General features: G+C 45.6%; 2 protein-coding genes across 3 annotated transcripts; both read right to left on the reverse strand.

Annotated features, from left to right (window-relative positions):
* Window positions 1-378: 378 nt before the first annotated feature.
* blo (bloated) lies at window positions 379-23,432 on the reverse strand. Of its 2 annotated transcripts, XM_017250706.3 has the most exons (9): window positions 22,680-23,432; window positions 13,128-13,423; window positions 4,895-6,710; window positions 4,281-4,842; window positions 2,020-2,205; window positions 1,798-1,955; window positions 1,296-1,745; window positions 933-1,233; window positions 379-872 (listed from the first exon to the last, which is right to left on the reverse strand). In XM_017250706.3, exons 2-9 carry the CDS (start codon window positions 13,213-13,215, stop codon window positions 684-686), a joined length of 3,750 nt encoding a protein of 1,249 aa, XP_017106195.2. In that variant the 5' UTR covers window positions 13,216-13,423; window positions 22,680-23,432; the 3' UTR covers window positions 379-683. The 2 variants fall into 2 exon arrangements, with proteins under 2 accessions (XP_017106195.2, XP_070134352.1); XM_070278251.1 differs by lacking the exon at window positions 13,128-13,423 and having other exon boundaries at window positions 22,825-23,022.
* Window positions 20,783-21,622, reverse strand: LOC108131692 (uncharacterized). Its single transcript, XM_017250707.3, has 2 exons — window positions 21,065-21,622; window positions 20,783-20,993 (listed from the first exon to the last, which is right to left on the reverse strand). Exon 1 carries the CDS (start codon window positions 21,513-21,515, stop codon window positions 21,237-21,239), a length of 279 nt encoding a protein of 92 aa, XP_017106196.2. The 5' UTR covers window positions 21,516-21,622; the 3' UTR covers window positions 20,783-20,993; window positions 21,065-21,236.
* Window positions 23,433-23,912: the final 480 nt, after the last annotated feature.

The raw sequence follows: 23,912 nt of genomic DNA on the forward strand, positions 1-23,912 counted from the left end.
TTTCAAATTTTTCTGATGGACCCCCTTGAAAATTGGGGAAATCGAAGGATACGAAAAAACTGGTTATTGGGCAGACTGTATCTTGTGAAGTATTTCTCTGATCCTTAAACGGAATACCATTACAGAATCGTGGAACAATTCTCTATTAATCTGCATTAAAATCCCAGTAACTTATTTTTTGAAGATATTTTTCAAATTTTTCTGATGGACATCCTTGAAAATTGGGGATATTGAAGAATACGAAAAATATGTTCCTTGTGAAGAATGTATCTTGGAAAGTATTTCTCTGATCCCTAAACGGAATACCATTGCAGGATCGTGGAAAAATTCTCTATCAATCTACGTTAAAATCTCGTAATAAATATTAAGTGCTTAATATATAAGTTAAAGTCTGATATTTTATTAATTTATAATTATTACTGAAGTATGAATACATTTCACTTTTAAAATATGACGAGAATTGCAACAAAGGTTAAAGAATTTCTACGCAACTAAGTAAAGGCATCGGTCGCATCTCGGCAGGATGCAGATCCTTTCGTCCTCATCCTCCATCGTTTGAATTGATTAGAATTACTTTCGATATGTGGCTATCGATTTCGAGTTCGCATTAAAGATTACAATTAGCAACTAGGTTGTGGGTCATCCACAATGGAGCACCAGACGGAGTCCTTGGCTCCGGATTCTCACTTCATCTTGGCGCTGCGTAAATTCGATGAGGACAGCACCGACCTGGGGGGTGGTGGGCGCTCAAGGCTGTCCATGTGGTATCGGCGCGTGGGCGTCGAAGTCTCCGTTTTGCGGCTTAAACGGCTCAAAGTACTGGCACTGGTGGCTCCATTGTGGGGCGGTGGTTTCCGTGGTAATGTGGACATCTGAAATAAAGATTCAGTTTTTTAGTAATGTTGGATAAAGAATAAGAAAGGATAACCTACCCGCTTGTTTTGCTCTTGGGAGTAATTGATTTCGTAGCCCTCGCTGATATGTTTGGGCTTCCAGGGAGCCAGCATGGAAACGGATCGGGAAACAGTTCGGGTCATGGGCTGCAGTGGCGCCGGCTGCTGGGGTGACTGCTGCTTGCCTTTGCGAAGGTCATCCCGCGACATGGACCGCCGGCGCAGGTTGTATGGCTGTGGGATGTCGCCCACTGTGGTGGCGTGCAGGTAAACCACACTGCGCTGACTGTGCAGGCTCGACTCGCCCTCCGTACCAGAACTCTCCGCCGGATAGCGATCCCTAAAAGTAAATTATTATTTAGTCACTTTGAAGGATATACATATCTGGCCACAGAAACGCACCTGCCGTAGCCCAAGTTTTCCTGGCCTAAGCTATTGAGCAGACCGCGTCGATCAGCTCCTCTGGCTGGTTTGGCTGGCCCCATCATCTGGCGGTCTTCGATACGCTGGCTTCTGGGGCCATCAACCGTCCGCTCCAGGGACATGGCCCTTTGTCCTGCCGTGCTGCTGCGTTTGTGCCGCTCCGCCGGCTCTGGTTCCGAGCCACTCTCGGAGATGTCGTGAAGCTCCCGCGATCTGGAGTAGTGCCGCCTCTTTCGGAAGTCCACTTCATCGCTGCCACCGTTATCCAGATGCTGCATGGAGCTGGCCCTCTGCCGGCTGCTGTTCTGGGTCTGCGACTTCACCTGGCCGGCCAGGGAGTGGCGGTAGTCACGCCCTAAAGGCGGTGGACTGCGGTCCAGGTTAAAGGCACTCTGCGAGTGCTTTGACTGGCCCAGAGATGGGCGACTCCTGCAAGAATTGTGTTTATTTTTTTTTCAGTTTAAAAAGTTAACTTTCTCACCTTGGCATACTGCTGGCCTTGGAAATGGTTGGCGGATTGGAGTCCAGGTCAGTGTCGCCAAAGAAACGTAGGTTCTTGGCTGGGGCAGTTGTGGGATTGCGTTTGGTCCGCTTCAGGCTCGAAGTGGTCTCACTATGTCCATTGACAGAGACATTCAGCTAGGAAGGAGTTATGGAGGGATTAGGATAATGTTCACACACAAAGATGTACCTTTGTTCTCACCTCCTTGGGACTGCTTTTGGCCCGACGGTCCAGTGACCTGAACCAACTGGTTTTCTCGACCTTCGGGGGCGTCGCATCCTTTGCTTTGGGCTGCTTTTTGGGCGGCTTGTCAGCCGGACTTCGCTTCACCAGCAGGGGACTAGCTTTGGGCGTGGACAAGCGACGTCGCATCGAGATATCAATAGTCTAAACAGGAAGAAATTAATTTAATTACACTATTTCTGATACTACTATTTGTTAAATATTTTTCACAGTGCAGGGTTGTGTGGACGGCTTGCTTTCGCTTTCGGGTCAAAGGTCGCGTCTCCCTCCGTTCGGCAACAGGTTGCGAATGTGGGACAGGTGGCCTTTATGCCAAAGGTGGGAAATGGGAAGTGGGGGCGGCGCGAGGGCCAAATGTAAACTCGTTTTTGCCATTCGTAAATGTGCGACTGTGAGTCGGCTCGTTTTGGCCGGCCCAATGCAACTTTGGCCCAGTTGCGGTTGAAACTGTATTAGGTATTGGGAATTAGGCATTAGACATTAGGCACGTAAACGGGCCGAGAGCGGTGGGTGGCGGTGATTGGCTAAGACCGACATTGTCAGCGGCAGTATATTGGATTTCCAATTGAATAAAGGCTTACAGGTGCCCAGCCCCTGGCCCATTCGATTTTATTACGGACAGTGAGACACTAAAATATAGCTTGGAATGTCGGAACAATAAGCCAAAGATTACGCACCCACTAAATAATTATGTATTCAAATATGCCCAGAACGCGACAGACCCGGCCCAATATAGTTTATGGCCTCAGTTTTGGGATCCCATAAATAAACTAACAGAATTATTGACACAAAACTGCTTTTTCTCTGTTTGCTGTCGGGTTTCTCTTCTGCGTGTAGAACCTCTTTGGAATGAATGGCAAACACTTAAAGATTTCGGCGGAACACTTCGGGCGGCATGTTTTTATTGGGCGGGGGGGCCTCCCAATGAATAATGGCGGTACATTGTCCCGGTCAGAGGCATATATTTACCACCAATCGGACGCCGATACCGCTTTTATATTTTTTCGGTTAGCACGCAAGCCTAATTTTTTGACAACGGTCCGGGGCACACCTTGTCCCGAAACAATGGTACCCAGAACTCCTGCAGGATGAGGTCTTCGTTTTGGGCTAAGCCTCTCTGAGGTTTCGGACCGCCTACATGGAACATCCGGCCAAACGCAAAGTGGCAACATCCTCTAGACCTCTTAAACGCTTAGACTTGGCCAAGAAATTCGCTCAACCATTGCAAATTAACTGGCAGCACGCAGTAATAGCAACAGTTGCAGTTGCAAGTTGCGCAATGCAGACAGCAACACCTCAGCAACAGTAGCAAGAACCGTTTTGCATTGGAATCTTGTGATTGTGAATAGTACAACAAATCCCAATTCGAATCGGAGTGCGAGTTCAGTTCAGTTTATTCAATCTCCGCCGCCTTGATGTTTGTCGTTTCGCTGTCGGCTTTCTTAATTTGCGAGCGCACTGACAAACGGACTGACAGTCGGACAAACGGACAGATGGACAGTTGGACAAACTGACTGGCAGAATGACAGCAGCTGCGTGGGCTTCGCTTCTGCCTCGACTTCTATGTATATCTGCTTATAGCTTTTGTTCTTTCTCAAAATTTATACGACGCCTCCTCGCTGAATAGTTTAGCTTTTTTTTTCGCGTCAACATTTTCGTTCCGTTTGCAACTCTATTTGGCCAGTTGTCGTTTATTACTTAAGCAAAGTCGCGAGTTTTACTTTATGGTCTTGGCTGTTTGATTAGGTGCGCTGTCTGCTCCCCAGCATCCCGCCAAAGTGGACGTGACGTCTTGTCTTCTTCTCTTGGCACCATTTTTGGGGTCGGATTGCTACGCCCACTTGGCCAGCACCAATTTCGAACCGGAGCAGGAAGTGGATTCAGCCAAGAAACCCTCTTCTTCATCGGGGCCAGAACAATTGGCAGGCCACCATCACTACTTCAACTGCTACTCCCTCGAAAATGTAAGACCCATCGACATAAGTCTTGATTAATTCGAAATTAATAATAGTCGAGACCATGACCAAATGAGTTGGCCAGATTCTGGGGCTCCCAGAAACGATATTGTCCAGCCCGCGGGTTAACGAACTTGGACTGGCGCCATCAATTGGACATTAAGCCAAAGGGGATCATGGATTTACCTTCGAGGAAAGTCCAACAATGCGTGTTTACCCATTTTTACTATACTTTTGGTTGAAAATTCTGGAGGAAACTCTTACCTTTGGTTCGCGCGAGGTCTCCTCGGCCTGGGAATGATGCTCCCGGTAGCGTGACCGCATCTCCTCCTCCCGGACCATGTAGCGCTCACGCTCCTTGTCCTTCTCCTTGTCCCGGCGACTGAGAGTGCTGCTGTTCCCATTGCTCATCCGGTCCTTCTTGCCACTGGACACATTGCTGCCGCTGCTGCGACCGCTGCCCCCATGGCTACCACCTGTTCCGGTAAACAGTTGCTTGACCTTCTCAAAGCCGCCGAGTTTTTTGTTTCGCTTCAGGGTGCCCGAGTCTTCGCGACTCTGGGACTGCGACTGGGACTGGGAGTGCTGTTCTCGCCGACGCAAAGTACTGGTGGCTACTGGGTACTTGTCCAGGTGCGGATCGAAGTGGGATCCGTCGTCGATGGAGCGTTCCCTGTAAACGTAGCTGTGCTCCCGCCGGAGGCGCGTTGGCGCCGACTGGCGTTGCTGCTGCAGTTGGCGCTGCTGCTGGGCACTGTCCCGGCGCTCCTTCCGCAAAAAGGACTCGCAGGCCCTCATGTCGTCCTGAACAGTGCGCTTGCGCCACCTATTAAGATCACTATAGAGTTTAAATACTTCAGTTAAGTGGCAAGACTTACCTTGTGGTCAGATCTCCATTGAAGGACTCCTTACGGAAATCGTTCTCGATTCCGGAATCGCCCTTGTCAAAGCTCCTTTGCTGGAGTTTGTCCCGTTTGAGGCTGCTCTGCCAGTACTCCTGCCCTTCCCGCTGCTCCCTGTGCAAAGGCTGTTGGGCCCGCAATTCCGGGGAGGAGCGGTACTGGTCCGTCAACTGTGAGTCCAGGCTCTTGGGCTCATGCTCCAACCTGTCGGCGGAGTTGTAGTCCCGATCTCTTTCTCCAATACGCTCCCGGTGCCGGGATTCTCGTACTTGTCCATCCCTCTGGGTCTCCCGCACGTAAGTCTCCTTGACACCGCCATGACCATCGTCATAGTATTTGGTGTGGCGGTACCTGGAGGTCTTCTCCATCCTAGGCATTGTGGAGCCATTTTCTTGTACCGGCTCTTGGCGGACAGTTACCCGCTGAAAACGTTCTGGCTCCCGTTCGGGAGTGGGTCTGTTTCTCTCCAAGGTGGCTCCCTCACCGAAGCGCCGGGTGAGGATGCGAGTCTCTAGCTGGGCCCTTCGGTAGCCCAGCTCATCCAGATAAGGGGAAGGACTAACGCTTCTAATGACCGGCACTATGGGTGGCTCTGATCTTCGGGAAAGATCTTCCTCGTAGTAGACCTTCCGTGGTTCGTAGCCCAAGCCCTCGTCCTCGTCGCTCAAGTTCCGAGGACTCAGTTGCTGCCAGGGTGATGGAGAGTGACTGGGCCGGTGGGACAAAGGTGCCCCATTCACTGGCGATGTGGGTGAGTAGCTGGGTCTGGAATCAGTAGCCCTTGGAGGCCTTGCTGGAGCCGCCACGGGAGGTATCTCCCTCTGGGGAGTGCGCACATCCCTGCGCAGGGTTTGATCTTCACCCAAGTCCAACTGGGCGTAGGTAATGCCATCATTGGGCCGTATATAGGAGAAACCCGGCTGACTAATCACTGGCTGAGGGGAGAATCGCTCCATTGACAGCCTCTTGACCAGGCCATCCACCGTCCGTCCCTTGGTGAGGGGCAGACGCTCCGCCGGCTGCTGGGAACTGTGCATGTTTTCTCCGGACTTTGCCTTCAGGGTCTCAATTCGGTCTCTTATGCCCGCCGATATGGAAGTACTGGAAGCTGTGACTGGAGCTTCTGCTGTGATCAATGGACCATCTAGCTCTGCCTGGGAGCGACTGCGGGCTAGCAATTCCCTCAGGCCACGGCCACTCTCATCTTTTTCGCGCAGTGTAACGGCATCCGATTTGCGACGCTCGCGCTCTCGAAAATAATCCTTTTCGAAAAAGTCCTCTCTCTGGGACTGCTCTATAATGGGACTCAGCTGCTGTTTGGACTGCGAGGGCCTTTCCTCGGGATTTGACTTCCTGGCAGCTACCTTGCTGCTGCCCACATCACTTTTGCTTCGCACTAAGCGCCTGGCACCGCCGTCCTCGAATCGCGGATCTCTGTCCAGCTGACTGGCATTCGACTCGGTCTTCTTTCCGCCAAATAATCCGAAGATCGACGGTCTCTTACTGGGAGGCTTCTTGCTGGAGGCGTCGCTGACACTACGGGCCACGGGCTTGCCGCTTTTCTTGCGCCTCGTGGGCAGCGAATTGAAGTCACTGGTCTGGCTCTGGCGCTTGGGATGCTTCACCCTGAAATTCGGAATATGATCGCCGTTCTCGGCCTTGCTGTGATGCCTGCCCGCCTGGGCTATCACCAGGGCAGCCTCCTTGCGAATGTCCTCGGGATCGATGTCCGGCGGAAGCTGGTGGTAGCTTTGAAGATTAGCCAAGTCACCGTATTCGCTGGGATGCTTGCCTTTTGGAATAAAACAAAAAAGATAAAAGACAGGGATTAACATACAATTGCAGAGGCAGTTCCGCGAACTAGTTTTGGCATTCATGTAAAGACAAATTAGCACATTAGTCGGCGATGATGTAATATCTGGCAGGCATCTAGCTTGGCCAGCTGTGGCCAATTCACACTTTCCAGCTGCTGGCCGCTAAATAAGGCAGCCAGCCAGCCCCCCAAACCCGTCCAGACCAATTCGGTTGCCAGCAAGTTGCCAACTTTGCGAGACTGGACGTCTGACAATGGAATGGATGGATGGATCTATCTGGCCCACGTCTGCTGAACTCGAAATGAACCGACTTCAGATGCGAGTGGCTTTGTTGCTCAGATACACTCGCATTCTTGGATTCTCGCATCTCACATCTCGCATTCGTATCTCGTAGAACGCTTGCTCTGTAATCGGGCGCTGTAAGCGCTAATGGCCATTGAAGAAGCTTCTGCGGCCCCAGTTGATCTATCTCTCATAAAGATTCCTCCACTTCCTCACTTTTTTTTTCATAATCATTATTATTTAATACGCCGAAAACAACAGCGCCAAGAGAGGGAAACAAAAAAAAAAAAAACACAGAAAGGCGAAGAAAAACGTGCCGAAACGAGCACCATCATCGAGCGGCCAGAACGAGATGTGCTAGCCAAGATGCGTGATCTCGTCAGTTGACCAGTCGACTAGTCAGCCAGTCAGCCCCTTTTTTCAGGCCAATTCAGTCAGCCACACTGAAGGGAAAAAGGGCTTAAAGAGAGAGTAATTAGACGGTTCTGTTTGATTTCAATCTTTTCTATTCTTATAAAAAGATATGGACGTAAAACTGGGATAGTCAGATAGCTAATTTAATTGAAATGAAAATCCCATTCTTATATTTCCAGTGTAATCCAAACTCTTACGTACACATGCGATAAAAAGAAACACTTGGATCATCAGAGGCATCGCATTTCTGTGCTGACCTTGCCCCGAGATCAACTGGACTTCTGTTTCCCCTTCTCCTCTTGGGTCCCGTTTCCCCTCCCTCAGGCCAGCCAGCTCTGTCCATTCACCTGCACAACCTGTCACATTTGTGGACACAGAACCGCTCCCACATTCGCTTCGAATCCGACTCCGAATCCAAATCCGAATCGTGCTGCAAAATGGCAAAGTGACACCGATGTCTAATCGAAATTCAAACAACAATGAATAATGACAGAGCTGGGCGTGTCGTGTGCCAAATTGGTTTAGCGGAATTGGATTGGAAATGGGATTGAGAATTGAACAGAAAACCAAGGGAGGCGAAGGAGCTATCATAGCTTGCCAGTTCTACAGGTATAATGGTACTACAAGTACTAAGGTAGGGGCTACATCTTTAGGTGCAATCAGCTGTCATGCGATATGTGTCAAGGTGAAATGTTGCCTCGTTGTTGCAGTGCCACCATCATATCATCACCATCAGATGCCTCACAAGACTAGGCTACTTGCAAGGTTTCATTCGTATGCTCAATGCCCCGGGGGCAGGCTTTGTATCTTTTCGCAGTGATTTTTTTGGAGGCAACAGGAAAACATAAATTCGCACCAAGTCAGTCCAATGCCGGTTAACCGTAGCACCGACCAAGATCCAAGATTCAAGTTCCCAAGACCCTAAGACAATGATCTCGGGGCATGAGGTGTTTTCAGCTATTTTTCTGCCTTTTTCCATCTTGTTGCGAATGCAGCATTTGATTGATTACCGGGCGCTGAGAGCCATTCATTAATCTAATCATTGATCCACTTAATGTAGCCACGCCAGCGGGCTCTATGATTTCCATGACCATCCCAAAAGGAGCTGCGAATTTTAATAACTTTTTTGGTTTTTTTTGCTGAACAGGCAGCCAGCTCTTTTGAAAAGTTGGCGATAAAACATCTGATCCACTTTTCCAACTGGTCTGCCTTTGGGCGCCTTTCCAGCAACTTGTAGTTGCCATTGCCAGGTTCGGTTCTCCGGTTCCGGTTTCGGTTTCGGGTGGTAGCTGCACATAATTTGGTTGTCGTGATAGCCAACTACGTCTTTGGCTCCAACACACTGACCAACTTCGTTGCCACGCACAAGCCGCAGCAACAACAAAAAAAAAAAAATCGAAAAAACTCCAAAAAATATGCCGAAATTCGGATCATATAAATAATGAAATCTGCGCTTTGTGGCACGACTTTCACTTGCTTGCCTCAAATGATTCCAGGACCAGACTGATGCTTATGGTTTCGCTTTACTTTAGTTTAATGGTACGACTCCAGTAATTGTACATGGATGATGATGATGATGATACTGCTACGACCTCCAGCCCGCTTCATTAAGAGCAGCAAACCGCACAACCGCAAAAGCCAGCTCCCCCGCCCATTTAATTTTTTTGTAAACCGTCGATAGCAAAACGTTTTAGTTGGCAAAAATGCTTTATCCCCTGCTGGCCGGGTCGGTGACAAGATAAGGTCGTGGCAAGTCTACTAAATGGGAGCTTACCGCATTCCACCTTCTCAGTTTTGGTCTAGGAGTACATTCAAAAAAATATTCGTTGAATTTCGGATCAAGGCCTATACCATATACTTTAATCCCTTCACAGATTCCTGGCAGTGTAATTTAAGAACTGGCATGCTAAAGATCTGCGTAGGTTGCTATGGGGTATTTCAATTAACTGAGCGCACTTTCGATTTCATTTAAGGCCCCAGATCGGAGCCTGACGTTCTGGTCCTTTTATCTAGAACCGGGGGACAGGTCGCATTTATTTTCCGTATGAAAATAATTTAATGCTCCGCGGCTAATCGCAGTCGTGGACTCAGGACCTAATCACTTCAAAAGCGGCGCCGCGTCCTTGAGGCAGCCCAAGTATGCAAATCAGGCGGTCTCGTACTTGACTTTAGCCGGGGCCTGAAAGCCAATTAAAATTGTTCGCTGGCCAATTGGCCAATTGCCGCATGGCTTTCAAAACAAATACAAAATGCGAACATACGAACAAATAGGAACTTTCGCTAAAGAATGGAGTCGATTCAAAAGACTGAGGCGACAAACTTGTTTCCAAAGCCAAAGCAGCTGTCAACAGAAACCGAAACGGCTCAGAAACAGCAACAGCTACAGCGACTGGCGAGAGCGGATAAACAAATAACAAATCACCGAAAATAAAATAAAGAAAAATCGAAGCATTCAACGAAAAAGAGTTAAAGAGCTCTAAAAATAATCTGCGACTCATTTCAATACACATTTCGATAAACAAATGACGCAATCGTCTGCAATTCCAACTGATTTTTTTTTTCCCAACTTGCGACAACTGAAGTTGAGCATTTGAGGATTTTCAGGCGATGCGATGATCGACAACTCCATTTAGGTGAATTTACCCCGAATTCTTGAAATATTTGGTGCCCCGGGGGCTGTCACACACAATCGAAAAAAATCACAGAAAACAGTTCACAGGCTCGGTGCCAAGAACCTGACTGAGTCCAATATCAAAAAGCGACTGAAAGCAATCTCAGTCGAGCGACAGCCAGCAAAAACTGTGACTGCCTACGCCCAATGTCACTTGGCAAAAAAAAAAAAAAATAAGACATATAGCTAAAAAAATAATAATAAATACAGAACAACAACGGCGAGAAAATAGTGCGAAAATTGTGGGCAGGCAAGCCAAAAATGAGACTTATTAATTAAGTTTCTTGCGCAGTTCGTAGAGACATAATACGAATATAAAACAAATGTATGCAAATGATGAATTAATAAAAAAGCATAAATGGCATTTTAATAGTAGTCTGCCTTCCCCCAACCCCTAGCCAGAGACCCAACCAGAGCCCCAAAGATGGCACGAGAGCAAACAAAACCAGTTGGAACTTTGACAAAGTTCGCACTCGAAAGCAAATCAAATGTGGAGCTGAAAGGCGAGTGTAGGAAACGTAGCAAATCTCATAATAATGACTTGCTCTTTGCCTAATTAAATTAATAAATTAAAAGTGTACGAGCTCATTAAAGAGCCGTCTTATAATGGAGACGGGAGGGAAATGGCCTGGCCCATTACGCAATTGAGGCAACTGTACAAGAAAGTCTCCCCGCAATCTTGGGCCTACGCTTTCTGGCTTTCTGAGTAGTTAAAGGTGGACTTGTTCTCGCAACGCCTTTTTTAAAATAAAAGCCATCTGAAATTATGTCATCAGTTGGAAGAAAAAATAAAACTAAAAGAAGAGGAAGGACGCCAAGTTGGCACAATTTCAAGATTTTGAACAAAGGAGCTGGGCTTTCGTCACTTGTCCGCCTTACTGGATTCCAATTTCAATTCCAATTCCGATTCCGAAGGCAGAACAGCTGCCGACCCGACTCGTCTTGGCCAAATTTGTCGCTCCGCAAGGTTGATCACGTTGAGACGCTTTCGCAGCCAACGAGGCTCACCTGTAAACCAGCCACAAGCATCAAGCAGTGCCTCAAATTGGCTGAAATTAGTCGTCTTTTAGTTGATTTTTTACAGTCAACAACTTTGACTTTTGACTGCACTGTAATTTGCCAGAAAATTCACATGTTAACTTGTGTATGAAAAATGTTGCTTTGTGCCCAGCGGGCGAATAATTTTCCTCATTCCCCCATAAGATTGCTGATGTCGTCTTCTCTTTATCTCGCTGCTTTGTTGCGTCAAAATTAAATCATCATTAAATCTGTGTTTTACACATAATTGCTTTAATTTGCATGCAAAGATAGCAAACCGAGAAACTGGAAATTCATTATCATCTCTGGGGTTAAATTACCTTAAACGCTTGTGACTTGTGCAGATAATTCAAAGGTCCTTCAAAAGGTTCCTTTCAGAAAGAAGTTCCCTTGAAATTGGGGTACCTCTGTCATCTGCCTTTTGTTTATTTAAAGTTAATTCCACATTTTGCGGTTACCTCGCTCGCATAACAATTTTAAAGGCTAATGAATCGTGCCTGTTTGTGGCAGATTACCTAATCACGTTACATTTTCGGCGACCTCGACTTGTTGCATTTGCCTAAACCAATTCAGAAATCGCAATTAAATTCATTCACGTCAATTAAGCCAGGTCTACCGAAATGGCAACCATTTGGTGCAATTACGCGACCGACCGACCAGATCTGGTCCATAACCATTTCGGCTTTACGCATAACGCACTTAACTGGAAGCTGGCCAAAAGGACTTACGGCTAATTAGCCACAAAATAAGAGCCATAAGGAAATGGCAGTGCATCTAGTTTGGTCACTGTCAGTGGAGAACTGTCTAAATAATTAACATTTGCTCAGGTTTTGTCATAATCAATTTTTAATTTCTTCATTCCCGCAGCCAGATCGCGGCGACAGTTGCCATAAATTCTATCCGGCTATGAAATAAATCCCATGTCGTTGCTGTCGCGGCTGCCAGACATAATCATAACAATAATAATCTAGTCGAAGCTGCAGAGACAAAGCCGTCCAGCTGGGGTCTGGGGGTCTGGGTCTCCTTTGGTTATACTACTTTGGAAGATGTGCAAAATGATACTCAAGTCGGTGCGAATGTGAGTGCGAGTGCGAGCGAGGTGGCTTTTAGCTGCAACTTGTAATGCCTTATAAAATATCAACTTATTTTAAATAGTTATATGGGAGCTCTCTACTTTATGCCAGCATCGATGTCTCCCTCTCTCTGTTTGTGTGTGTGTTTAGTATCTGTGTGTGATTATTCTCAAGGTAAACTACATTTTATTGTTGGGGCGGCTTTGTTATTATTATTATTTTTATTGCTTTTGGCATTCGTTCTGACTTTATTCGCCCACCACCACCACATCGAGGTTTCTCTTTGTTATTCTTTCTTTTTTTTCACATATAGTATCTATAGTTTACTTGATTATTTATTTATATTTTGCTATTTATTTTTTTTTGTAGTTTGTGCCAAAATTTCAAAGCACCCTGAAGAGCCAAAGCCACATCCGCAGCTGCAACTGAAGAGCTTCTTCACATTTTGTTGTGCAATCGATGATGGAAAGCTATTGGCCAAGATCACGAAAACGTTAGAACTGCTTGGCCAGCTAATGAGTTGCATTCGCGTGGGCTGTCCGCTGTCCGTCAGTCCATTTGTCCGTTTGTCCGTCATTGATTGACCAAAATTGGCCTACTCACACACTTAGATGGCGAGGTAAGTATACGGGCATGTTTTTCAGATGCGACTTGGTTAGTAATTTTTTTTGTTAGCTGGTTATTGATGGGGTTTTCTTGTGACTGCGGTATGCCTTTTGCTGCTTAGTTTGTCATTAGAGAGCCGTTGTGGGTTCGTGTCGGCTGCTCTCATTTGGATGTTGCGCGTGTTGGTTATTTGCTTTTAATTTCTGGTTTTGGTTTGAGATTGTTTTTTTTCTGGTTTTTAGTATTATTGGGGTTACGTTTTGGTTTAGATGGAGTGGGGGTGGTATTTCCCCAAAAAACTACGCACTGACCTATCCGTTTCACGTGCACATCTCGATTGAAGCTGACCCTTGGCCCGCCATTTGTTGTCGCCGCCGCTGCTCCGGATTGCAGTTGCATTGTATCTTTTGGATACCTCCTCGTTGTATCTTTAACTGTTGCTGCTATTTCTCCGCTGTCTTTACTCTTCTCTCTCCTGGGGTCAGGGGGCACTTCTCACTCTGTGAAGAATCGCAACCCTATGTAAGCTCTTTGTGCGACAGTCTCATCGAGCTGTTTGAACTTTTCGCATTTTCCATTTAAGCTGGGAAATTTAAATGGTTTTCAGCTGGAAGAAGAAATAGTTGGCTCAGTCTGCTGGTTTGCTTTTTTTCGGTGTTGTTGGTTTGGTTATTTATGTTATTCGATTATTTTGTCCAGTGATTAGCCAGCGTGAGTTTAATTCGCAGCTCCACGGCTAGGTTAGCCTAGTTTTTGTTACAGTTTTTCTGGTTTACTTCATGGTTTAGCTTGTTAGATTTGATTTTATGTACTTCGAACATGCAATTGCCGAAATATGGGAGAAAGTGGCATTAAAATCAGATTAGACAGTTCATATTCCAGGGAATATGCAGTGTGGAAGTATAGAATTTTAGTAGAAGTGGATAATAGTTGGAGGAACCTATTTGAAAATATAATTATAGTTATTTTAGTTTGCGCAATTTCCGGCGAATCTCGCACTTTCAGGCACAACACCTCTTAGCCCGGGTATAAACATGACAGCCGTCAAAAAGAATGATTGCCAATTAATTCGTATTCTTATTCTTATTCCGATTCTGAATCCGAGTCTCACTCTGACTGATCCCTCACTTTCGGGAGTGGGCACATTCGAATTGAGCTTTAGCCTTATTTATTTATTTATTTATTTATACTTTTTGTTTGGTTTTCTCTGACAATTACAAAAATAGACACACGATGAGGGTGCCTGGGCTGCATACGAGATTCAAAATACTCCGCCATTGTCACAGAGGGGGGATACGAGGGCATATTCTTGATTCGTGTGGGGAGTGCCTGAGAGAAGAAACCCGTAGAAATATTGTTTGCGATTGAGCAAACGCGATAATATTCATATTTGAATACGAGAGTGCAAACTCTATTTAAACAATGCATTATGCCGGAGGATATTCAGTGCCCCCTCAGTCCCCCTCAATGCCTAGAAAGAGCCCATCGGATCGCCCAGAAGAACGTCCAGTTTAGACAACCACTCTATGGACACGCACCCACCCAGGCGCTCACATGCAACCACAGACCATTATTGGTCTCTCAAGAATTACAAGGGAATTGGGCAAAATGTGGGATACCCTTTCTATTAATAATTTCATAAATTTATTGATTATTAATTCTGCTAAGAGAAGAATTTAATTTGCATATTATTGGCTTTAAAACTTAATTCCAACAGAATTCTAAAATCTCTAATGAGTTTGGGAATTTTATAAATAAAATCTATAGATAGCAGTTAACTCATATGAGATAGAACTTTCTAATAAAAGATTCAAATTTCTTTATTACATATTCCTTTTTTTACAAAATCCTATTTTTTCCTTCTCAGAGTATAACAAGAAGCTCAGGTAATGTGTGGAAAATGTCTGTCTATTATGGCACCTGAACCAGGACGAGGGTGCTGGTGGCTCAGGTGCTGCTCATTCACTTACTGGCTTACTTAGAGACATAGTCCTTTGCCCGAACCCCAAGCCAGACCAAAAACCAGACTCTTGACTTGGCCTTTCGCTCTAACGAGCACAATCGCCCGGCTAGACATCAATGGCACAACATCGTCTGTCTGTCTGATCGCCGGGCAGCGATGCAGTCCAGTCCAGGCCAGTCGTGGCCATTCCTTCCATTTGGAGGGGAAAACGCTGCGAGCTGCCAATAAAAATCCTTTACCATATAATTTGAGTGCGCATGCGTGCGCCCTGACGTTGATGGGAAGTAGTCAACTCGATCCTGTCTTGGTTCGACATTGGGTTCTGTTCTGGGTACTAGGGTTCTGGGTTCTGGGGTTTGGGGTTTCAGTTTTATGTTAGCTGGGCAGGCGCTTATGCGCAATGTTATGGCAGATGCCGATGTCTGATTCCTGATGCCGATTGCCGAGCGTTGATTGCGCCATGAACGTGATTTGTTTGTAAACACGCATTATTAAGGTGTAATAAACATAAAATTTGTATCGCTTGGCGGGCCTTGAGCTTCAACTTGAGCTTGAGCTGGAGCTTGAGCTGTTGTTGCTTAGTTGCAACTGGCAATTGCATTTTGCAATTGGGCTGCCCGGCCCAACATCTTTCAATTAAACTAAAAAGTTGGACACCCGCCTCCCGAAGCCCCTGCCCAGGTGCAATCTATTCCATTCACAGATCGCTACTCCATTTGCATGCGTCCGGGGAGTAGCTAATTTAAGACAAATTATTTGAAATTACATAAATTACACCCGTACATGTGGGAATGGGATTAGATTAGCGCGCAGAATAAACAATTTAAACATATACATGTATATATTCTACTGCCGCCCCAGCCCCTGGCCCTGCACAAAAGAACAATAATCGTTCTGAACTTGAACTTTAACACCGACGGTAATGATAGGAAACCCCCAGACACAGAGCCCACTCCAAAGCTCAGAACCCCACCCAATTCTCCCCCGTTTCGGCCCCCTTTCCCTGTCAAGTGAAACCAAAAGTGCGCAGCAGGCCAAAAGCAAACAAACGTCTCGACAGTTGGCCACTTTGCGTGTGTTCTCAGCGCCGTGAATCTGACCTCTGGGGTTCGAGTTCAGCCAGCGGATGGGGATCGCAAAAGTCCACTAGGAAAAAGGGTCTACCAACGTTTTAAATTTAAATGAATGATAAAACAAGAGAACAGGAATGAAGACATATTGCCTTTTCTTCCAGTGTAGCCATAGGCCCATTGGACAAGAGCGGCCTTTGCTCATAGAAGTGAAAATGAAGGTGTAGTCCAATTTGTAAGTATGGCCAAGCCCTGTGGCCATTCAAAGTCCATGTTATGCAAAGATCAGAGCTACCCCTGCTCCTGGTCCTGATCGAGCTCCTTTAGTTTGTCGCTCCCCACCACTTTGGGTATTCTGAATTCTGAATTCTGGATCCAACTCCCTCTGGAGCGGCGGACTGGCCAAACTGGCGGCGGTTGTCTAGCGCTGGAAAACATTTTTCCATGCGTGCCTCCGCCGCTCCGGCACTCCGCCGCTTTGTTGGTGGCGCTCGTTCGCGTCTTCGACTTTGGCAAATACTTAATTGCATTTCGATATCTATGCCCAGGCATCTGTGAGTGAATGCCGCGCTGCTGCCTCAGCGGGCCGACTGGCCGCCAATGCCCAATGTGGCCAATGTGGCCCCGATGCTCAATGCCCCAGACGGCCAAGACGCGCAGACAGCCAAAGAACGCGCCGGCGCTGTCTTTGGCAAGGAGTTGAGAATCGCGACTCATAGAATGGAGAACGGAGAACGGGGAATCAAGAATGGCCAGCGAGAGTTTAGATTGGAGAGTTTGGGCCAGGCCTGAGACCCAGGCGACTGCCGTTGTGGGTATTGTCAGGTTTCTTACAACTAAATTCCCCTTGAGCCGAGCGCTTTACTAAGGAAATTAGTAATTGCTACTCCCATTTAGAGACATCTATGCGAGCATCTATGTACGTGTGGCATTCGCCAGATGACGGCGATGACGATGACAAGTTCCGAGCTGGGGGTTTGGGGGATTGTCTGGTGATTGTCCAGCGCCCACTCACAATTACCACCAGGGGTGTACGTCATGGGGCTTAGAAGTTATCTAGTAGATAAATTCCTAAAGGCCACCACATCTGATTGACCGAAAGTATAACTAATTTCAAGTCATTTGAATGGTTTAGTCAATGAAACTATTGGGCTTTAAAATGTTCTATGACCCCTTAGTGCCCACGCCTCTGTTACCAACAACCAGGCAGCCAACCAATGCCAAACTTGGCAACATTGTTCGTCATCGTTTTTGTGGCCGCTGACGCTGACGCTCTTGGGCCGCTGTCGTTTTCACGCTTTGTTAGCCAGCTAAACTGTATCTATGTATCTTTGTATCTGTGGGTATTGCGGTGGTAGCCTGGTGGTAGCTTCCCTTTTGTACAAGTATCTCACACTCGGACTTGGCTTATTATGTATGTTAGAAGGTTAATCTGTGCGGCATTACGTGGCAACTTTTTCCCGTCTCTAGTATCCCCACCGTGTGCGGCAAGTGTCGATAGCATAATTGCAAGCTGTTCCCAGACAGCGAAAAATGTAAATCAATTTCTTTGCTTACAAGTCTGTATATTTTTTGCATGATTAATAATCAAACATCGCAGCTTGAGAAAGGCCTTCTCGGCGGTGTCTAGAGAAGACAATAGATTTCACTTTTCGAACTCATAATTAGCCCTGGGAGGGTAACTATATCGCGAAATGATGGAGCGCCAAATTCTATCCATGTCATAGCTGGTGGCTGTGCGACTCTTAACCTGCTCGGAAATCAATTAGGGGACCCGGCGAGTGGACAGTAGAGAGTTTAGATCGATCGATCGATCATAATTCTCAATCACTTAAAATGCGACCAGACACACTGGGCTGGCAGCATGACACCAAAAATCCATATAAAAAAGAGGAGAGAAATTTATATAAAAAGCTTCAGAGAATATCATCAGATACACCTAGAAATTCCTGAATTTTTATGATGGTTCTTCAACTTTATATTTGAATTATAAACTATCTTCTCACGTATTTTGTGTATCAAGCGCCACTCCTTAGTTATTAGTGCATTGCCAACATTCCTTGGAATTCTGTGCTTGTTATCGCCAATTGTTGGCCAAAATTGCGGGCCAAGACACAAGAATCGACAGAAACACGAAGCTTTCCCTGGGAAATCAATAAAGACAGTGTCAAAATTTCCGGCAACGATTCAAGCGCGGTGGCAAAGGTCAACGTCGCTGCTCATCTCACAATCCGGCTAAAAAGCAATAAAAAAAAACCAAAAAAGCCCCAAGCCAAGGAAAACGACTGTTCGGAGTGGGAAAAGGGCGAGCTTGCACGCGATGCTGGCTGAGAGTATTAGCGATCCCCACAGCTTCCAGCTCGCGGATTCAAGCTCCTCGTTTTAGCCAAGTTTGAATGCCTTCTTTGGGTCTGTAGTGCATGTCATAATCAACGGTGCATGCGCCATCTTCCGCCTTGCATAAGACCCGGAGAGTTTCACTTTTTTTTTCCATTCAAACTGCCGGGTAATTAATGCCAATCGTCCGGCTAGCGGTAGCTGATATCGTAATTTATGCTAATTTCAGTTCGCAGATCGGTTAATTGATCGACGTTAGATTCGATTTCAATTTGATTGGCAGAATGCCGATTTGGAGTCTCCCTCGCAAGAGACAGAGGAAGAAAAGACGATGACACAGGTGGGAAATTAATTTCTTTTCTAATTCAAATATAAATAAAATCATTAAAAGATGTATCCTTTATTTCCTCATATGTTACCTGTTACAAGCACATTATTTCAAGGTGTGGGATGTTATTTATGTTCATTTTTTTCCGGTGCAGAGTTCATTGATATGCAATTGAAAACGGGCTTCGATTCGTTCGACTTCCAATCCCTGGCCAATGTTGTTGACCGCGAATCAAAGTCGCAAACTTGTCGAGTGGCATACAAAGTACACACGCTTTCAACACCAGAGCCTTTATACACTTTGAGTGTACTTTTTATGTATTCCTCATTGAGTAATTCAGTTTGTTGGACTTTTTTTTTATAAAGGAGGGGGCTTGGGAGATTGGGAGGTGTTGCGTTATGAAAGCGTTACAAATCTACAATTCGGACAAGACAACTCCACTTCAGATGGGCCGCAAGTACGTGATAAGACAATGACGATGACGATCCATCCATCCGTCATAGACCAAATTGTGGCTCATTAACATTTTGGGCCATAATCGATTCAGTTTTTTTTTTTCTCTATGTTTTGTCTAATTTATGTGCATGGAGCAGTGTCACAGGGGCACCAATGATATCATGACGAACGGCCCACGTCTTGGGGGCGATACGATTCTTAGAAATTCGTAATTGGCTCGAGATGAAAGCGCCCCAATACAAACCGAAAAGGCAAAACTATCGGCCAATACATCAAATTAATGACTTCATTGAAAGCCTTTTGCGAACCCCCAAAAAAAAAAACAAGAAGATCCCAGGGCTTTGGGCCACAAAAAATATATGTTAAGAAAGAAGTCGAATCGGGGGACTTTTTCGTGCTCTCCCAGCTTCCCAGAGTCAAACGGAGAGTTCCCAGGGCGTCGAGTTGCACCTGCTTTTTGCCGGAGCGACACTTGATATCCCCCAGAAAGGTCAGTCTGCCAGCTTTTGAACCCGAGCCCCGAAAAAACACAAAAACCAAATTAAGCCAAACTAGCGTGTCAAACGTTGCTGATTCGCTATGAATGATTTTGGCTTTCGAGTCTGGGACCCAGACTCTGGGTACTAGGGGCGAGAGACGAGAGCTGGCCCAGAAGCGATATAAACCCAATTGAGAGCCAAGTACTTCCGCAGCCGTCTGTGAAGTGTCGTATGCCATTTACCGTTTTGGCCAAATTCAATACCGATTCGTTTCGATTCCCGCGCTCCAACTTCCGCTGAAAGACTCAATGCCAGTTAGATGTTTTGGCTTTTAAATCAAAATGCGACCAAATCAAATAATTTGTTAACACTGCCGCTTAAGTCAACAGTTAAACAATCAGCGATCCACGATCGACGACCGACGACCGACAGACTTTCAGGCCGATTGCGCCACAGACATTGACAGACATTGATTTTTTAAGCCATTTTGTGAGTTTTTGCCCGGCTTTTGTTTGGCTGTTGAACCCCCATGGGCAATTAAGGCTGCACGATGCCCAAAGTGAATGTGAATGTGCGTTGAGCTGCGAAGAGCACCTCGCACTTCCACTTCCAATCGATCGGCTAAGGTCACCAGGGAGTGGGGCAAACACATCAACCTGATCCAATCCACCAAACGGCCGAACGGGAACAACTTGTGAGACCTGATATTTGTTCAACATTTTTCCATAATTCATATAAAATATTTTTCAAACAATTTCATATTTTTATGGATGTTTACTTTTGAAGTCTATGAATGACTAAAGCCCCATGGGTTTCCCCCATCATTACCACTTGAGTTATCTAAGAACAAAGTTATGCTTGTTTATACTAAATAAATAGCTGCATTAGTTCCAAGAAAAGCTGTTTGGCGGTAGCGTTCTTTGATCTCGGTGACTAATTACCGTAGGTGTACGTGCTAAAAGCCGGACACTGACTCAAAGCAGGAAGCTCGACCCGGGCACTCGGAAAAAATCGAATACAAATGAAATACTGATCATCGATATGGTGGCATCTCCGCCTTGTGCACAAAAAACAAATCATCCTTGACGCATGCACACCAAAAACGGCAGCCCACAAATACAAAATTTATAAAAAGTTGTATACGAAAAAAAAAAATCAAAATCGGGGAGCTAAAAACTGAAAACAAGATAATACGGAGGCAAACGCAACTCCCAAAAACGAAAATGAAACAGGCCGTAGGACTGCATACAAGGCAAGGCTGTAGACCTTTTTTGGCCACATCAACAAAAGCGGCTTTTTCAGAATTTTCAATTTTTGTTGTTTTTTTTTCTGATTTTTTATTTGCAACACAAAAACCCCCAGCCCATACCCCGAGTCAATGGTTCCCTCCTGTTTGGAGGTTTCGTTTAAATTGACGTTTATTTCCAGACAACGTCGGTCGAAACTTTCGAATTTTTCGGCTTTAATGAGGAGTCGAGTTAATTTGGCCAGGCATTTGAAGAGGCTCACGGGGCTTTGGTCCATTGGGCTTGCTGGGTCCTTAGCTGCAGTGAACAAAATGAGAACGAGGTGTTTACTAAGGCACCTACCACGAGACAAAAACACAGATACGTACGCACACAGCTGCACCCAGATACAGATACAGATACAAGTGACGTCATGGGCCTGGCACTGGCACTTGGCATTGGCATTGAAACTCAAGGTTAGGCTGGTCAAATCTTTGGCAATAAAAAAAAAACATCGTCTCCCACGCGAATGCACAAACAGAAATTATATACGACAGAGCCTCAGAACGATTGGCAGCTATCGTTATCATCTGTGAGATAGTAATCCTCCGCCACTTTGAGTTCTTCATCTTCCTCGTCGTCCTGGCCGGGCTCATCTGTGTCCGGCTCATCATCGGCATCGAAGTGATGCCACACCAGGAACGGACGTGAGATGTACATGGAGTGCTTCGGTAGGAGATTGGACAGAGCCAACAGATCGCCCATTACCACGATAAAGATTTGCATAAGTCGCACCGATGAAAGGTTAAAGAACCAGACCGCTGATTTCTGCAGATCCATGCTTCTCGGTTGTTTCGGTTTCTTGCTTATTTTTTCCAACAGACAATATTTATAAATATATAGTTTCTAGTTCGTGACGGCTTTTGAAAATGAGCACTAGCTCCCAGCCGATAAGGTTCTCGATTCTGATTTGTTAATGAGTTCGAAAATAGCCCAGAACCTGAATTCAAATATGCCGATGCTCTGGCCAATTACTTATGTATATTTTGCCAAAAAGCCACACAAGAACAATAAATTTTAGACTCCTAATCGAATTAAAAACCAAAGTTAATGCAAATTCATCATTTGCAATGCTAATTCCCAAGAACTTAAATCGATCTTTGGCCATTTTGCCTGGTGATCCGCGTGGTAGGTGCAGTGAGTTTTTTTTGAAAGATTCTCTTTATTTGAAAATCCGAAAAACTTTCACTCAACTGGGCAGTCATCGTTGAAAAATGTTTGCTTTCGGTTGAGTGGGGCCTTCAAAATTCTATTTCCGCCCAAAAACCCTAAAGACGCTCGCATTTGCGAGCCGAGTTTTTATTAACATTAGAATTGGCTATTGGTTATTAATTTGCATCCACATTCAAAAGCCCCACCGAAGGTTGGGGTTGGCTACAAAACTTAAGTGTATTCAATGTTAATGTTCCCAGCCATTAGGTGAGGTGGAGAGCCGAGCCGAGGTGGCTATAAAGAAATATTGGAAGAAAGTGGCCGGCTAAATAGATCTTCTCTTTCTACTGTGCGCGGTGCGAATCATTGAACCCGAAAATGACTTCCAATTAACCAGATCGGGCGAAAGGTTTTAAAAGATCAATTGAACTATGTAGGTTTCCGACTCGTCAAATCTTTAGATATTGTAGCTCTGACTCACAATCGATAGTTATGCGTTGGCCGACAATATTCTATATACGGATTTGGAACAGTCACACTCACCCACGTAAGTGTGTAACTGGGACACTATTCGGGGGTCGTAAACCAACTAGAGATAGAGATCGGGTGTGCGATTTCCAACCGAGAGTCTGAATTATTCAAGGAGAATCGCTTGGGGTTTTAGTATGGCTATATATGTATGGATAGAGGTCCAGAGTTCCGTATCGGTTTCAGTTGGTTATCAGAGCAAAGCATCTACGGCGTTAGCTGGCGGTTTTAGGGCTGTTCTACTGTACTGGGTAATCGACTCACCTCAAAACAGCATTCCTCGTGCGTTAGTGGGGGTGTACTTGTGGCTAATTTTTGTCTGGTGTGGTGTGGATTGTTGTGTATCTGTGTGTGGGGGGGTAGAACAAACGATTTTGCAGTTCTAAGTAATTTGCGCAGTTCTAATTACATTTATTGTGTATTTGTTGTTGGTTCGTTTTTACGTCTCTGATGCTTTTGTTATTATTATTATTATTGCTGTTACTGCTGTCGTTCGGCACACACAATATTGATTCACTTGTTAAGTGTCGTTTTTGCGAAAATTTTGTTTTTTTATTTTTTGACTTTTTCGCTTTAAGGTTGTCGAAGTTGGAGTTTTGGTATGCACGTCAAATTTTAATTAGTCAACACAAACGGGCAAACCGAAAAAATCATCAAATAACGTTTGCACAATTTAGCAAAAATTTATCACGATTTGTATTTAAGCGTTTTGTCGTTTTGCGTGGGTTGCCGATCGGTTGAATGGACGTAACGATGGTCGTTAGTTTTTGTTTCTATTTTTGTGTGTGTGTTTTTTTAAGAGCCAGAGGATCGAGCTATATATCCTCAAGGCGGTGTGTTGATGTTGACTGATGGGCGCTGGCCAGTTCGTTGTTTATTTTTTTTGTATTAACTTAATTGTTGGCAGATGCGGCGCGACGCAGTTTCGTTTTTTTGTTTGCTCTTTTTAGCCAGTTTGGGAACTTTTTTCCGGGCCAAGTGATCGCGGGCCGGTCTCAGAGCCGACTGAAGTAAAACTTGGCTTCAACTGATTTCGTCCAAAGCTCAGAGAAACGACCCAAAGCGAGAGGGAGAGCGAGCAAGTGGCTCGGCAAGATGAGAGCCGCTCTCCCGCAAGTTCGTGTTCTAGAGTCTTTCGTTTCGCGAATATGAATCAAATCAAGGTTCGAGTACTCACTCGAAAACAAGTGAAACCAGATCGCCCAAACATTCTTGAGATGTTTTCCTACGCGCTGGCAAATATGAAAATATTGCTGGCTTAACATGGTCGATGATGTTCCTGCTTTGCTGTCAACCAGTTTCCACTGGAGCTACTGTTCGGTGACCCTATACATTGGGAGCCCCCCAGCCCAAGCCTGCGGCCTCCCCCGCTCCTCTCCGAAGGCCACTCCCACTCATCAATCACTAGTCATTAAAGCCGGTCACTAATTAATTCATCTTCCAGATACCACCGGACAGGGCGCTAATCCCTGGCCACAAAAGTAAACAAAGCGTAAA

Source organism: Drosophila bipectinata, chromosome 2R, assembly GCF_030179905.1.
Source record: "Drosophila bipectinata strain 14024-0381.07 chromosome 2R, DbipHiC1v2, whole genome shotgun sequence".
In the NCBI taxonomy this organism is placed as follows: Eukaryota; Metazoa; Arthropoda; class Insecta; order Diptera; family Drosophilidae; genus Drosophila; species Drosophila bipectinata.